This window comes from Gymnoscopelus microlampas, assembly GCF_963454915.1.
Source record: "Gymnoscopelus microlampas genome assembly, chromosome: 24".
Lineage (NCBI taxonomy): Eukaryota > Metazoa > Chordata > Actinopteri > Myctophiformes > Myctophidae > Gymnoscopelus > Gymnoscopelus microlampas.
In genome coordinates this window covers 4,673,285-4,690,154 of record NC_139961.1, presented here as the reverse complement: position 1 = coordinate 4,690,154, position 16,870 = coordinate 4,673,285, and the positions used below count along the sequence as shown (strand labels likewise).

The 16,870-nt window shown below is 43.0% G+C and overlaps 1 protein-coding gene across 1 annotated transcript; it reads left to right on the top strand.

The window, feature by feature from the left end:
• Positions 1-6,305: 6,305 nt before the first annotated feature.
• LOC311041067 (ATP-binding cassette sub-family B member 6-like) lies at positions 6,306-12,241 on the top strand (the record flags this gene model as incomplete). Its single annotated transcript, XM_084051505.1, has 5 exons — positions 6,306-6,607; positions 7,336-7,706; positions 9,975-9,996; positions 10,440-10,544; positions 12,238-12,241. Exons 1-5 carry the CDS (start codon positions 6,330-6,332, stop codon positions 12,239-12,241), a joined length of 780 nt encoding a protein of 259 aa, XP_083907631.1. The 5' UTR covers positions 6,306-6,329.
• Between the last annotated feature and the right edge of the window lie 4,629 nt (positions 12,242-16,870).

The following is a 16,870-nucleotide window of genomic DNA, read 5'->3' as shown; positions in this document are numbered from 1 at the left end:
GGCCAAATATTATTCATAATTGATCTGAGGCCAAATAATAATCCATATAAATGAATCATTAAGTTGCTTTAGTGAAGTAATTACACATTTGCCATGTTATTCATAAAAATGGCCTATAGGAAATTTTGCTACCTGATGGACCCAACGTTGCTAAATGTCAACATTTGCATAAAAGCTTACCAAAACATTTTTTTTTTTAAACATTATATTTTCCTCTTCAAAATACTCCTACAAGACCATCTGAAAGGTTTAAATATTTTTTTTGCAAGTACAAATATATCCGGGTCTTAGAGGGTTAATACCACCATTGTAACTTTTATGATAGTTTAGACTATCCATCTACAGTATGTACATATTATGTAGGATAAATCTTTAAAGCAGTGTTTCTCAAACTTTTTCATGTCCAGGACCCCAAATTGACACATATTAGCCCATAGACCCCCATTTGAAAAGATACGTCAGGGACCCCCAATTAAGAGAAGATTTTTACAGCTACAGTATAGCAGTGATTCTCAACCATTTTAACGTCAAGATTTTGATATGCATTAGGCTACGGACCCCCATTTGATACCATGTTGATCTCTAGAACCTAAATGGACCTGCTAGGGTTCCTAACTATCAATCATTTGGCTGGGACCCCTTCAAGGACCCCAGACCACACTTTGAGAACCACTTATTCTCCAATTCCCCAGTTCCCAAGGAAGATTTTGAAAGGAAAGGACAGACTTCCGTTCCGTTCTCTAGATATCCTCAGGGTGGCAAAACTCGCACCGGAAGTTGGTGAATTACATTGCAGTGGATGGAGCCGGCTGGAGCAGCTCATGAACAAACATTATTTCTGAATGATTGAGACCATTGTAAAATAATCGCTTCAGGAAAATAAAAGAAAACATATCACACATTTTTTTCTGCTGTCTTGTTTTTCCATGTACACTCTACATAATGTTATTTAGGTATCCAAAGAGCAGAGAGAGTAAGATTCTCACTGGGCAGCCAGACTGATTGACAGCTGTCTGCCAATCAATCAGTCAACACCTGTTGACAGCTCACACACGTGCCCCCCCCCCTACCCCTGCAACCCCCTCCCCCCTGCCCCCCCAATGCATTGTGACCTTGTAGATCGGCTATCTTCTTACTGTATGCTTTGTAATAACTAGAAGCTCGCCCCCGCTACGCGGGGGCTCGCGTCTAGCCCGCGGCCACGCCCACGTAGCGCCCGCGGCCACTTGGCAACTCATATAAGTGGCGTAGCGTCATGAGGGTCAGTGGGGCCGTGGCTCGGTCAGTGAAGACCCTGTAGTGCGGATGATATGTGGCATAGAGGGGCAGATTGTAAATCCCCAGAGGAAACATCCGTGGGCTACCATTGGTTCAGCGATGTGTGCGGTCGCCCTGCGGCCCCTCCTCCTCCACCAATGTGCAGTATTGAGAGCCCTGACGTCACAACAATTGGAGCGATGGGCACTGCACTGTGGTTGGTTAGGGTACACCTAGGGCCCAGGTAGAACCCAGTTAAAGCCTGCATGGGCAAACCCAGGTAGGACCCGCCTTGGTCCCACATAAACATGGGTAGTTGGGGCCCACCTAAGGGCCAGGTAGAAGCTACTTATAGCCTGCATGGGCATCGCAGTTGGGACTGAAGTGGATGCCGCTGACATTGCTGACATGGGGTCCATATGGTTTAGCCCACCTTGAAACCATATGGGAACTACGCTGGCATGCTGGCTGTAATGCAAACGCTGCATCATACCTGCAGTGTGTAGTTTGATGTTGTGTGTGTAGCAGATATACCTGCAGTGTGTAGATCAATATCCATATGAAAGTCAATGCCCAGCAGTTTTTTTTTTTTCCCCAGCAGAGTTTCTAGTGTCTCTGTCTCTCTCTGGAAGAGGTTGCACATGAACTCTGCAGCCGCACTGAGGCGCTCCAACACAAACACTCTGACATTAAGCTGCTTCACACAACAAACATCAGCACGACGCTGCTGTTTGTCCAAAAGACACAATATCTCCTCTCCCACCGACGTCATGTGTTCATTTATCGACAGCCGTACAGACTCCTTTTGACACATTTTACCTCGTTTATCCAGCTCTCACTGACTCATCGGGCTGTTATTTTGCTGCGATCAAGTCAACGATGTGAGAGATTAGCTATCACAGACGGACGGACAGGGGGTGAAACATAGTCTTGCGCCATGCCTTTCGGCCTGGCGGAGACAATAAAAAAAGGAAAGTAAAGGAAATGAGCATTTCTGCAACAAAAGTAGTCAACAAACTATACTATGAAAACATGAGCCACATTGTCAAAGAATGTGAGAAAGAGGCAGTCATGTAGAAAATAGCCGATCTACAAGCGTACAAAGCCTCTCAACGTGAGGCGTTTTGAGCTTGTAGATCGGCTATTTTCACAATATGTACTTGTGGAACGGAGTCAAACAGAATGGGGGGGTCCCCAGATCAAGTACGTTTATTTGGGGGGGGGGGGGGGGGGGGCGGCGTGAAAGGGTTGATAAGCACTGCTGTAATCGGAGCGAAATTATCTGAAATTACTACATGACCATAATGCAGCCTAGCATGCGTTGCACGGGGGCGGTCCTGCCATTACGTTAGTTACTGTAGTTGCTGTGGAGCTAAATAGTTCTCCAGAAGACACACACAAACATACACCATCTACAATGGACTAACTGAGCAGCAATATTGACATTCACCACACGAACGTGCATTGTTGACAAAGTGATTGCACAGCCGCTGCAGGCATGACAACCACGTTAGCGTTAGCGACATGGCAGCTATCACAGCGCCCTGTCCGTCGTCGCTGGGACTAACTGTGATGGCTACAGCAGTAACAGCAAGCTGTCTGCGATGCCATTGTCTGGAGACTGCTCTTAGCGTGACACGACCAATGAGAGTGAGCGCTGTAGTTGTTGCTAAGATACGGTGGCGTCTCTGCCCCATAGCTTGTAGATCTCTCAGGCATGATTGGCGTAGGCTGCGTTGCCAGGTCTGACTGTTTGTATAAGCGATGTTGGGCTTATTTGGGTGCACTTTTGGGCTCGTTTCCATAGACCACGGCAGCGCTTATTTCTTTCCCGTGACCGATGTGGCAAAAAAAGTGCAAAACGAACCATCCGGAAGTAAATTGCGAGATGAAATATATAGCACTTTTTGATTATTCGAGAAGGAGACACATGTGAAGGTTGAAAATGAAAGGTAGTAGATTATATATTTTTTCATGAGGGATTTTTGTAGCAAGTTGTGAGAGAATTGGGCCACTCCTGTGGGCGGGGGGCTGATTAGAACCATTGGGGTTTGAAAGGAGACGCTCTCTGTTTGAGTGGAAAGATAATCAAAATCTACAAAGTGGTCCGGACCAGGCTAACAGCCAAGCTTAATTAATCCAGTGCCTTGTTCTTCAAGTTTTGTGATATAGCTGTTAGTCCAATGACTCCAATCTTTAACCAATGACTTTTTCTACAGTTAATTCAACACATATTTTGTTTTATATGGACTAATTTTAATGACCCTGCATTCAAATAAAATGAAATAAATACAATAAGATATAATAAATTTAATTATATTACTGAAATAGTGTGTGACCATGAATCATAATTGTTTCACAATGACTCATGTGATATGTCATTGTCACTCTGTTAACACTATAGTTCACATTGTAGATGTTTGATAATATATTCGTTTTTTTTTATTATAAAAAATGTCTGACATACATACATACATACATACATACATACATACATACATACATACATACATACATACATACATACATACATACATGTTTCAAATAATTGTAGTGGAGTAAAAGTATGAGATGTAGTGGAGTAGAAGTAAAAGTATTGGAAATTGGAAATACTCGAGTAAAGTACTAATGCCTCAAAATTGTACTTAAATACAGTACTTGAGTACATGTACTTAATTACTTTTTTAATTATTATTGAGTATTACATTGATTTGATTATTATTACAAAACATACAGTAAGAAAATAGCCGATCTACAAGCTCACAATGCATCACAAATCACGATTTGATGCATTGTGAGCTTGTAGATCTGCTATTTTCAAAAGATTTGTATACATTTGAAAACTTGAATTGGGACATTTTATATAAAGAGTACTTTTACTTTTGGTATTTTCGTGTGTGAGCTGTCAACAGGTGTTGACTGATTGATTGGCAGACAGCTGTCAATCAGTGACTGTCAATCAGTCTGGCTGCCCAGTGAGAATCTTACTCTCTCTGCTCTTTGGATACCTAAATAACATTATGTAGAGTGTACATGGAAAAACAAGACAGCAGAAAAAAATATGTGATATGTTTTCTTTTATTTTCCTGAAGCGATTATTTTACAATGGTCTCAATCATTCAGAAATAATGTTTGTTCATGAGCTGCTCCAGCCGGCTCCATCCACTGCAATGTAATTCATCGAACTTCCGGTGCGATTTTGCCACCCGTGAGTGTCACGTCATATATCTAGAGAACGGACGGACTCTGTCCTTTCCTTTCAAAATCTTCCTTGCCAGTTCCTAGGAAAGAAAAATAAATATATATACATTAAATTAGAAACACCTATATAACTTAAATTCTATGTTCTCTAGGAGGATGTGTGTCTCTCTCTGTGTGTGTGTGTGTGTGTGTGTGTGTGTGTGTGTGTGTGTGTGTGTGTGTGTGTGTGTGTGTGTGTGTGAGTGTGTGTGTGTGTGTGTGTGTGTGTGTGTGTGTGTGTGTGTGTGTGTGTGTGTGTGTGTGTGTGTGTGTGTGTGTGTGTGTGTGTGTGAGAGAGAGCCTGGTTCCAGACGAATCTGCCTTTGCAAAATTGCATCGCACTTTAGCCCTCGGCAGATTAGGTCTGGCCCCCCCTCCATAGAGATTTCATTTCTCTCCCTCCGATGTCGTGAGGGACCAATCAGGGCCCAGTATCCAAATGTGGGCGGGCTTTCCACCTTATTTGGAGCAATGACGTACAAGGAAGCACTGCTCTGATTGGTTCGTACAAGGAAGCACTGCTCTCATTGGTTTAGGTCTAACCAATAGTGTCCGTTTGGATCATTTTGTAACCGCCCCTTGGAAAAAAATCTTTCGTTGATAGGGACCAGACTAATATCCACGCAGTGTGTCGTGTGATATTGTCTGGCCACGCGAGGCTGTGTGTGTGTGTGTGTGTGTGTGTGTGTGTGTGTGTGTGTGTGTGTGTGTGTGTGTGTGTGTGAGAGTCTGAGACACTCAGGTCCAGGGTCCATTTGTACACTCAGTTACAAACCCGTAAGGGACCATTTGGAACCCCCTCAAGGAACCATGAGGGTCCCTGGACCACATTTTGAGACCCACTGGTAAGGCAGAGTGTTTCCAGTGAGCCAACATGAACAATATCAGCACCCTGACTCTGTTTGAGAATGGAACAGAGCCTTCATTAGTATCATTCTGTGAAGGAAGTAAGGAAGAGGCCCAGTTTTGTTCCATTATGGCTGCTGCGCATATGGACCCTAAGCCCAGTGGAGCTGAAAGAGAAAGAAAGAAAGAAAGAAAGTAAAGGGCCTGTGGTGTGAGCAGGAGGCTGTTTCAAACAGATTGATATATTCAAAGCCTCCAGTCAAATAACATGATGCTGTTGTCACCAGTAAGTTATAAAACACTGGTTCTTGTCAACATGGGGTCTGAGGATCCCCAGAGGTGCTTGAGATCAGTTAAATCATTAATAGTTAATCATTTAGCAGCTCTCAGGTCTGTGGTCTAATCAGTACATATGCACTGCAGCTGGGGGTCCTTAACATGGAAAAAGGTTTGACAATCACTGACCTAGAAGTCTCAACAACAGTCTACAGTGTATATATATAATTGGTATAATATTGTGTTATGTACATATTCCTATAGGATTGCATTACACAGTACCATTAAAACCTATCCTGACATATCCAGCTCTATTCTGCAACCGTATGGCTGAATGCTGGACCCTAAAGCCTGCCCTGTATAAGTCCCTGGATGGATGGATGCTACTCTGTAATGCAGCACTAAACATCAACCATGATGAGCATGCTGTGTTCACACTGGCAGCTACAATGCTACAGGCTACCAGTGCCAGTGGTGTAAAGTAACTTAAGTAAATGTACTTAAGTACTGTGCGTACTTAAGTACATATCTGAGTACTCCACCACTGCATAAAGCCCCAGTGTTATACTTATTATTATGCTGCGTTCACAGTTAGGACGCTAAAATAAATATGCTTTCTCACAGTTAGGCCAATAGGCCTTCAGTGTACTATATGTCTTCCTTAACCAATTCTCTCCGTCGGTTGACCCTCCCCAGCTGCTGCAGCCACCATGGCGTTGCTTCAGAGCTACTGTGAGGCCAACTCCTCCATCTCCCGGACGTGGGTGGACCACGACATGGCCCCCTGCTTCTACTTCACCCTGGTGCCCTCCGTGCTGCTCAGCCTGGCCTTCCTCCTGGGCACCGTGCACTGCGTCTGCTACCAGCGCTACGGCACCGCCATGGAGCCCAAGTTCATCCCGCGCTCCCGCCTCCACGGCCTCCAGCAGGCCGTCTCCGGCCTCCTCCTGCTCCAGTTCGTGGGAGGGATGCTGTGGCGGGCGGCAAGGTGATTATTATTTAACCCGTTAAAGACCTGAGGACGATTCTAAAACATGTCTGCAGGGGTTGACACTATAAGGTCTCAGAGGCACTTGCCCATCGGGCAAGCACAGGTCATGTTCTACTTGCCCACAGGTCTTGCCCACTTACCCGAAAAGTCAAACCTCCAATATAAATGTATAGGTACATTTTGAATGACCGTTCAATTTAACACTTATTTCTCACTGCACTGTGTGTGTGTGTGCGTGCACGTGCGTGTGTGTGTGTGTGTGTGTGTGTGTGTGTGGGGGGGGGGGGAAGGAGAGAGAGAGAGATAAGAGGGGACAGATAAGGATAAGGATAATTCCTTTTAACAGGTCGTTCATGAAAGTCCTTGCGGTCTTGTTTCCAATGAGAACCTGTGAGCAATTAGGGGTTAAGAGTCTTGCTCAGGGACAAATTTCATTTCATCGACACATATGCTGATCTGGCCGGGAATCGAACCTGGGGCAACCAGGGCCTCTGGCTCCCTAGGCGGGCTCACTAACCACTCAGCTATGGCCGCCCGCTCTGCACGTTCATTCTCCGCCCAAAACTTGCAGTTGCCAGGTTGGGCAACCCCAAAGCAAACTCCACCTGCCCGCAAGTTTTGTTTACCTACCACGGGCAGTCGGGCAGCCGTTAGTGTCTTCTAAATCAGTGGTTCTCAAAGTTTTTTGTTTTTTTGTTTATTTCTCTTTATTCCATGCTTTGCAGTGGAGGGGAGCTGCCCGGCTACGTGCTTCTGTACGGCTGTTTTTCGGCGCTGGGCTGGGTCTGGGCCGTGGTCCTGCTCAGGGTGGAGAGACGCAGGGTGCTGGTGATGGACCGCACCCGAGGACACAGCGCCGCTCTGCTGCTCTTCTGGGTCCTGGCCTTCTGTGTAGAGAACCTGGCCTTCGTCTCCTGCTTCAGTCCTCACTGCATGGTGGTGGGCTCTGGAAGACCCCCAGCAACAGGTGAGAGATGCTTCAGTCCTCACTGCATGGTGGTGGGCTCTGGGAGACCCCCAGCAACAGGTGAGAGATGGTTCAGTCCTCACTGCATGGTGGTGGCCTGGGTGGGCTCTGGGAGACCCCCAGCAACAGGTGAGAGACAGTGTTGCCAGAATTTGCGAGAGAAATAACCAGGTTTATGAAAACAAGGCCCAAAAAAGGACGACTAGGTCACATGAGCATTTGAAACCTATACTGTATCTATTGGATATTTGAAAATAGCCGATCTACAAGCTCACAACGCGCCACGATGCAACATGTTGTGAGCTTGTAGATCGGCTATCTTCAAAGACTTCTTGGTACAGGGGTCCCTGGCACAAAAAATATTTTTAGATGGGGGTCCGTGGACTAAAATACTGGTGTTGGTATCGGTGAGTGTTCCAGCCTAAGATACGATACCTTGTCATTTATCACATGATAATATTTAATTTAGTCATATTTTGATCACTTCAGTTGATGTTTTATACTCTTACTGTACTATTTGCATTATTCCTTTACTAACTTGTAGCTCCACTTTAACAATTACTAATGGATTTATTTATTTATTCCTGGATCAGTGGTTCTCAAATCTTTTAATTTCTGAGAGTGTACAAATGGAACCAAATGGACCCGTGGTCCGAGTAGTTGTACACACTCTGAGTTACAGACCTTTAAGGGTCCATTTGGTTCCATTTGTACACTCTCTGACTTACAGACCTGTAAGGGTCCATTTGGAACCCTCTCAAGGAACCCTGATGGTCCGTGGACCCCACTTTGAGAAGCACTGTCCTAGATGTGTTTAAACTACACACTGGTATTGGATCAGTACTCCGTATCGAGCGATACTCAAGCTATGGATATCAGGAAGGAAAACATCTGTACATCTACTAACAATATAACTGACACTGGAATTGGGAAAACACGTTTTATTTATCTGAAATGTAGGCATGTAACGTAAATCTATTAAAATCGATTCAAACTGGTGACAATTTAAATCCATTTAATAAAAGATGTATCGCGATGAGAAAACACATTATTATAGTATAGAAAATACTAGATTTGTCTGGAAAATTATTGTTTAAAAAATCGTATCGTGAACCTAGTATTGTGATTGGAATCGTATGGTGAGTTGAGTGATATCTGATATAATAATTGCTGTTATGGCTGAAAACCGATACAAACCAGAAGAAAAAGAATCATACATTTTTTCCATTCTGAAAAAGGCATATAAACACTGAAATTGGAAAAGCAATGCCTTTCTTTTTTTAAAGATATTTTTTGGTCTTTTTCTGCCTTTTATGTATAGTTTTATAGTACAGATGGACAGGAAACAGAGGAGAGAGATGGGGAAAGACGGGTGTGAGAGATGGGTGTGTGTCTGTGGCATTGTGTGACAACTGCAGGAGTTAAAGGAGTAGTTCACCAAAAAATGACTATTGTCTATCAATTACACACCCCATGAAGCCTTGAATTCATGGATATTGTTTAGTTTTTGTTGCATTCCTGAGCCAATCATTTGATGACCAGAGGAGTTGGTCCTATTGACCGATGACCCGGTCATCAAATGAATGATGATGACTCACCACTAAACACCCTGCCGCTCATCAAAGACGGAAAGACATTTCACGTGATGAGTGACAACTATTTGTCTTTGAAGGTTAAATGTGTTTTTATTTATTGTGCTGCCTAAAAATAGATGTTAAATGGTGGATTTATATATGGTAAATGGTGCATTGATATAGCACTTTTATCCAAAGCGCTTTACATAGATTGTGCATTACATTCACCCATACATTCATACATCGATGGCGGAGGAAACCATGCAAGGCACCAACCTGCTCATCGGGAGCAATTAGGGGTTCAGTGTCTTGCTCAAGGACACTTCAACACTAACTCTGGGGGAGCCCGGGATCGAACTGAGAATCCGACCGCTCTACCAGCCACTCTACCCCTGAGCCACTGCCGCCCTAGATGTTATGTCTCAATGAGGTCTACCTGGTTAAATAAAGGTTTAATTCAAATATAATGATATACAATTATTTAATAATGGGGCATGGTGCTGGGTTAGTGTTCACAGTAAGAGTATTACATAATAATGCTAAAACTATTCAACAATGGGACATTAATAATGGTTCCCCCAAATGTTTATGATAACTTTATGCAATGTCATGTGTGTTTTTAGATGGGGGTCATTTCTCTACTCTTTGAATACATTTTCCTTAAAACATTAAACAAAAACAACAAAAAAATGTGATTGATTGATCATTAAAACAAAATGCCCACAGCCCACCCATCTGACCACTTAACATGGTGTGTTCAGTGAATTAACAACCACATCCTTTACAGTTCTACATGTAAGAGTTTCTCTCACTGTCACCTCAGGCTGCTGCAGTCTGTCCTGCAGGTGCACTTAATGGCCTGTAGGAGTCACTGTGGAGCAGGTGGTAAGTCAAGCCCCCATCACTGTCTTTCCATCTCCTTGTGAAAGGAGTTCATCTACGGTTTCCTTCCAGATGTCTTTCTTTACAAGACATTTCAGTGCTATGGACCGAGGCATGCTGCATCACACATCCTCATTCATTACATATCATGTGGATGGATTGATCTTTGACCTATTTTAATCATTTATAGTCATTGTGATTGTGTCTTTTCCTCAGATTACATTCAATGAGGGTCTAAAACAGATGTATTTTAATGACATTTTTTGATTGTTTATTCAGAGCCATTATTATTATTATTATTATTATTATTATTATTATTATTATTATTATTATTATCAGTCGGAAGTCGCTTATAATAAGCAGACTTGGCAACGTTGCCAGTGTGCGTTCCCCTCCTTCTGCTCAGCCCCTCCCCTCTTCTGCTCAGCCCCTCCCCTCTTCTGCTCAGCCCCTCCCCTCTGTGTGAGGCCCTGATTGACAGACTGTTCCCACCTGGACAGCCCATGCAGCTGTACAGTCAGTTCATTGGACTGGCGTGTATATGTAAGGAGTGTTGTTGATAATGTTTTGTGTTTGCTGTGCTGTATGTATTCCTGCTCCAGTTTATTTCTGTTTTGTATTTTTGACCTTGAAGTTTGCATGTTTTTCCCATCTGCTAGAGGAGTTCAGTTTTTATTCAGTAAAGGAGTTTTCAGCTGCCTACAACCTTTATTTGTGTGCGGTCTGTGTTCTCTACCTTAGACACAGAGAGAGAGACACACACACACACACACACACACACACACACACACACACACACACACACACACACACACACACACACACACACACACACACACACACAGAGCAGGCTGTACATCATGCAGCACCAATACAACCTTGTATCTCCATATTTTTGTCTCCGCCAGGAGACTATGTTTTCACTTTCCGCCCCCCCCCCTCGGCCAAGCTAACATTGGTCAAGCCTCACGTGACACGTGACAATACGTTGAAAGAGTGTGCTCTGATTGGCTAGTGAGACACATGACGTATAGCGGCCTATAAATAGATGTGTCACTTTGAAAGAGTCTGTGTCTCTTTCAAAGTGAGGTAAGACAGGAATAATCACGAAATGGCTGAGAAATGGCGGAGCAATACATTATGTAGACACACTGGTGTCATCACAATACGTAATATAAATAGCTTAGACAGGATTAATCAATATTTGCTGGCGGAGACTTGTGCTCCGAGGAGCACATTTTCTAGTTCAACTTTTTATGTGCTTTTGTAAAAGAAAGAAAATGCCCTCTGAGTGTTGCACAAAAGTAGTGAAAATGGCAGATGTACAAGCTCACAACACACAGCGATGTGGCACTTTGTGAGCTTGTAGATCGGCTATTTTCACTTTTTAAATTTGTACATGTTTTTATAATGAAAAAGGAACGTTTTTCGACATGTGATGTTTCCGCCTGACATCAACAAAATGTCAGATGTGAAACCTTCAAGCTAACCACAAGCCTGCCTCTCTGTAGGTCTCTGTACAAACAGACACAATGAACAGACACAATGTTATGCTTTCTATATCAACTGTATGCAGTATGAGGAGGATAATATGTGAGGAGTTATTGTGTCATATTATCACCAGCTGTTATTTATAATGTTTTATTCTACTGGGTGGAATGCAAGAAACAAAACTTGCAATAAACAAAGAAACAAAACTTGCATAATGAGCATGTGAACAAGTTCAGGACTTCATTTTTATTGAAATATCACAGAAGACGTCAGTGTAAAGTGGATAATGGACAGTGTTTAGACCCATGTCCTGCACTGTGAAGCTAGCCAGGACTGCATCTATAGTACTTTAGATATAGGGACAAAAACTCTGCTATCGTATGAAAATATACAAAGTCAATGAATAACATGACTGTAGTATAGTGGTCAATAAAGGCTCTGTCATATTATCACCAATGTAGTACTCCTGACATGGAATATCATGTACTGAAAGCTTTGATATTATTGAAAATGTGCATTATGTACAGTAGGTGTTGAGAAGGTTTCCACAGTGGTGTAGTGGAGGAGATATGAACAGCAACAGTAACACAAACATACATTGTTCACTAGAGCCTACATATTGATTCTGAAGATTTCAAACTGTTACAATCTAATTAGTAAAAAACTAATTTACATATGCATATTTATTGATATGACTTATCTGTGTTCTCTAGGTGAAAGGTTAAGAATTTAACACACAGGCTACACTGACGCAGGCAGGCACATACGTATGCGCGCGCACACACACACACACACACACACACACACACACACACACACACACACACACACACACACACACACACACACACACACACAGTAGCCCACATGTAGCAGCCCCTCCTCTCACTCAAAGTGCTGAACGCACCTCAAATAATTATACTTCCTCTTTCCATCTCTCTAGTATGATTTGGCCAGGCCACCCCTTTTGCATAATAGCCACTGATGAAAACTGAGGGGAAGAAACCACACACACACACTCCAGAAATGTTGTTTTGCTTGTATGGGTTTTAAGTGCATACATATAATCATAAACATAGGCTACAACACCTATAATAGAATGAGAAATCAATGTAATTGTAGCCCCCAGAGTCAAATTAGCCAAGTACCGGCGTGCAACAGACCTGCCAATCGGGCTCAGCCCTATTGGCATGACTGGTAACACGTCGTACTGGCGAGTGGGAGCCTCGGGTTCAATCCCAGCTCACTGCGTTCCACTACAATCTGGCGTAGTCGGCAGGACGAGGAGCGTAATATCCTCGCGTGAGGGACATGAGGGACGTTGTGTACGGTGGTCCGCTGCGTGAAGTGTGAAGCGCGAGGACGCGCTCCAAAGATCGGGGGGGTGATTGTAGCCCCCAGAGTCAAATTAGCCAAGTACCGGCGTGCAACAGACCTGCCAATCGGGCTCAGCCCTATTGGCATGACTGGTAACACGTCGTACTGGCGAGTGGGAGCCTCGGGTTCAATCCCAGCTCACTGCGTTCCACTACATAATCAATGACTGTAAAGGTTGAGCCTAGATATATATATATATATATATATATATATATATATATATATTTGGGCGCCTGCGTGCTGGGCCAGCGCTCCGGCCTCGTCTCTTCCGGCTCCACACAGCGGGGAGAGACGCACCAATAAATCCTTGTATCTCCATATTTAAACAGTTTTCATAAAATGAATGCCCTACTTTGAGTGTGTGTCGCACAAAAGTAGTGAAAATAGCCAATGTACAATAGCCAATGTACAAGCTCACAACGCACCACGATGTGGCGCTTTGTGAGATTCTAAATCGTCTATTTTCACTATTTTTTAGATGTTTACATATTTTTATGATGATAAAGGAACGTTTTTAGACATACGTAAGGTTTCCGCCTGACATCAACAAAATTTCAAATGTGAAACCTTCAAGCTAACCACAAGCCTGCCTCTCTGTACCCACCATACAGGTCTCTGTACAAACATATCAACTGTATGCAGTATGCAGTACTGTATAATATGTAAGGAATGATTGTGTCATTATCATCAGCTGTTATTCATAACAAATGTTTTAGTTTACTGGGTGGGATGCAAGAAACAGATTCAAAACTTGGAGTCTTGTGTGAGCATGTTCAGGAGTGCATGTTTACTGAAATATCTCATTTTTAGAACAGATGAACTCAGTGTTAAGTGTATAATAGACAGTGTTTAGACCCATGTCCTGCCCTGTGACGCTAGCCAGGACTGCATCCATAATACTTTATAATGGGGTGGCAGTGGCTTAGGGCTAGAATGGCCGGGTAGAGTGAACTTTGTGGTTTCCAGTTCGATCCCGGGTTGGGGGGCTCCCCCAGAGTTAGTGTAGAAGTGTCCTTGAGCAAGACGATGAACCCCTAATTGCTCCCGATGAGGAGGTTGGTGCCTTGCATGGTTTCCTCCATCAGTGTGTGAATGTGTGTGTGAATGGGTGAATGTAATGCACAATCTATGTAAAGCGCTTTGGATAAAAGCGCTATATAAATGCACCATTTACTTTAGATATGGGATGCTATTGTAGTCAATTAACCCATTAACCCAAAACAATATTTATTTGTCCAGAAATGTTTTGTGCCAGAGACGCCCAGAAGAGATTATTTTTGTTAAAAAATAATCCTTCAAGATTTTTAAAAAATAGTAGATTTACTAGATCGAAGTGACACGATGTGAGCTTGTAGATCTGCTATTTTTGAGCTATAATAGCACAGCTGAAGTGTCAATAAGTCCTATACTTATGAGGCACTACATGGTTGCCAGGCTAAAAAGAAGTTTCGACGTGTGCTCAAGAACTTAATTTCAAACTGTCCACTTAGTTCAAAAAAGGTTTATTCACCGTCACTGTCAGCATATAAACATAAATAAAACTAAACTTAAATGCACGGGAATAATAGCCCAACCGTTCTCTCAAACACAGTCTAAAACTGTGTGCCTCTGCCACAAGCAACAGCTTGCACTTGATTGCAGACTGAATTAAGTATCCAGACGCACCTTGAACTTGACCGCGCCCCGCAGACGCAGTGACGTCATAGAAAGGAAAAGACAGAAATCATATGGCTCTAACAACAGCTATATTGACTATTTTGGGGGTCTCCAGGGGGGTCTCCAGTTCAAATATGATTATTTTGGGGGGTCCCCAGGGGGGTCCCCAGTTCAAATATTACTATTGTGGGGGGTCCCCAGGGGGGTCCCCAGTTCAAATATGATTATTTTGGGGGGTCGCTGCCTGAATAGTTTGAGAACCCCTGCTGTAGAGTGAACTCCACAGAACACAATCATAATGTTCAAAGTGTTTCCACAGACACCCAGTGGTGTAGTGGAGGACATGAACACACACTTCTAGTGTGTGCAGCAACAATATAGGTTTAGTGTTTAGTGTCACACATATTGTTCAATAGCCTACACATTGATTCTGAATATGTCATACTGTTTCAATATTCATTTGTTTCATTATAATAAGAATATTCATTCTTCTCATCTCTGCCTAGTTGAAAGGTTAAGAATGCAACACACAGGCTAAACACGCACACGGACACACACACACACACACACACACACACACACACACACACACACACACACACACACACACACACACACACACACACACACACACACACACACACACACACACACACACACACACACACTATTGCCCACATGTAGCAGCCCCTCCTCTCACTCAAACCCCTGATCATTTTGATAGGATTGGATGGCTTAGGGTTGCGGACAGAGTACAGCAACTTGCTATGGGCCTGGTCTTCAAGATATATCACAACATTGGGATCCCCCTGTATTTGTCAAAATACTTCCAAAATGTTAATGATGTCCACGATCACAATACCAGAGGCAGCTCCACAAACCTTGTCCAACCCTTTTTTGGCTCAACAAAGGGAAGTAACTCGTTCTCATGCTATTCATCAAAAATGTGGAACGCCCTACCAAAAGGAGTAAAGGAGTGTAAAACCCTACTCTCTTTCAAAACAGCCCTAAAGATACACCTTCAGGAGGCCGCAATTGGAAAATGGCCCCTGTCTAAGTCCTAACCTAACCTACCCCCCTACCCCCCCCCCCCCTCTCTCCTTCTCCTTTTGTACATATTTCTCACTCTTCATACCAGTAACCTGTAAACTGATTGTATGACATTCTATAGTAGTTGTGTATATCTGTCTGTCTCTTATATGTCATCATGATTTGTGTGCATGGGGAACTCATTTGAAACAAGCTCTGTGCTTTTATGAGTCTTCCAGTTTAGTAGACCTTGTATTGTGAATTTGTACTTCCATGTACTGTTGTTCTCATGTCTTACTAAATAAAGTACATCAATCAATCAAGTGCTGCACGCAGCTCAAATAATTGTACTTCCTCTTTCCGTCTCTCTAGTATGATTTGACCTCAATTTGTTCACAACCACTGATGAAAACTGAGGGGGAAAAAACTAACAAAAAAACATCAAAAGTCCCTATTTTGCCATTTGGCACCAAATTGAATAACTTAAAATGTAATTTTAAGGATCTCACCAATTAATTTTAAATCAAAGGTTATTTTCCCCCCCAGTCCAGACATACAGTTGTTAAGCTTATATTGTTGTTAAGTGCATAAACATAATGCATGAACAAGTATGAGGCTACACATCATAACAGGCAGCTACACATGTAGCTTAAATGTAACTGTAACATGTTGAGTCTTGTAGAAAGTGGGGCAGTGTGGTGGTGCTTCCTCTTTAGGTCTAGAGAAGAGGAAACAGTGTGCACACTAAGAGGAAATGAGACAGGGAGGATGGTTTATCTCTGTAGGAGGAGAACCACAGTGACTCTGTCTGGTCAGCAGAACTGATCATCTATAGCTGACTAGGTCATTTAAGGACAGTTATGATGTTTTCACTCGTAAGGCCAACATGCTCCTTCATAAATGTTTCATAAAGGGAGGTGATGTACTGTAAATACACATGGACGTCAATACAAACTTCTCTCAGAACTCCTGCTCTCCCAGGTGTCTTGACTCTCTGAACTAGTTCGGAATTAAAGCCTGTCCGAAGTTTCTTCCTGATGTCACAAGGTACTGGCCTTTACAGAAAGACTGGAAGCCACACAGGACGACACCAACCTGAAAGTACAAGGGAAAACCAGCTGAACTTGACAGTTAATTGACGTGACAGTCATTGGTATAGACGTTGTTATTTTAAGTGTGAATAAACCATGTATGTGGTCTCTGTCAGCTCGGCTGTTTACTGATCCGTTTTGTAGCCCAGGTCACAGCTCTGTGGTTTAACCCATTGTTATGACCCTATAGGGC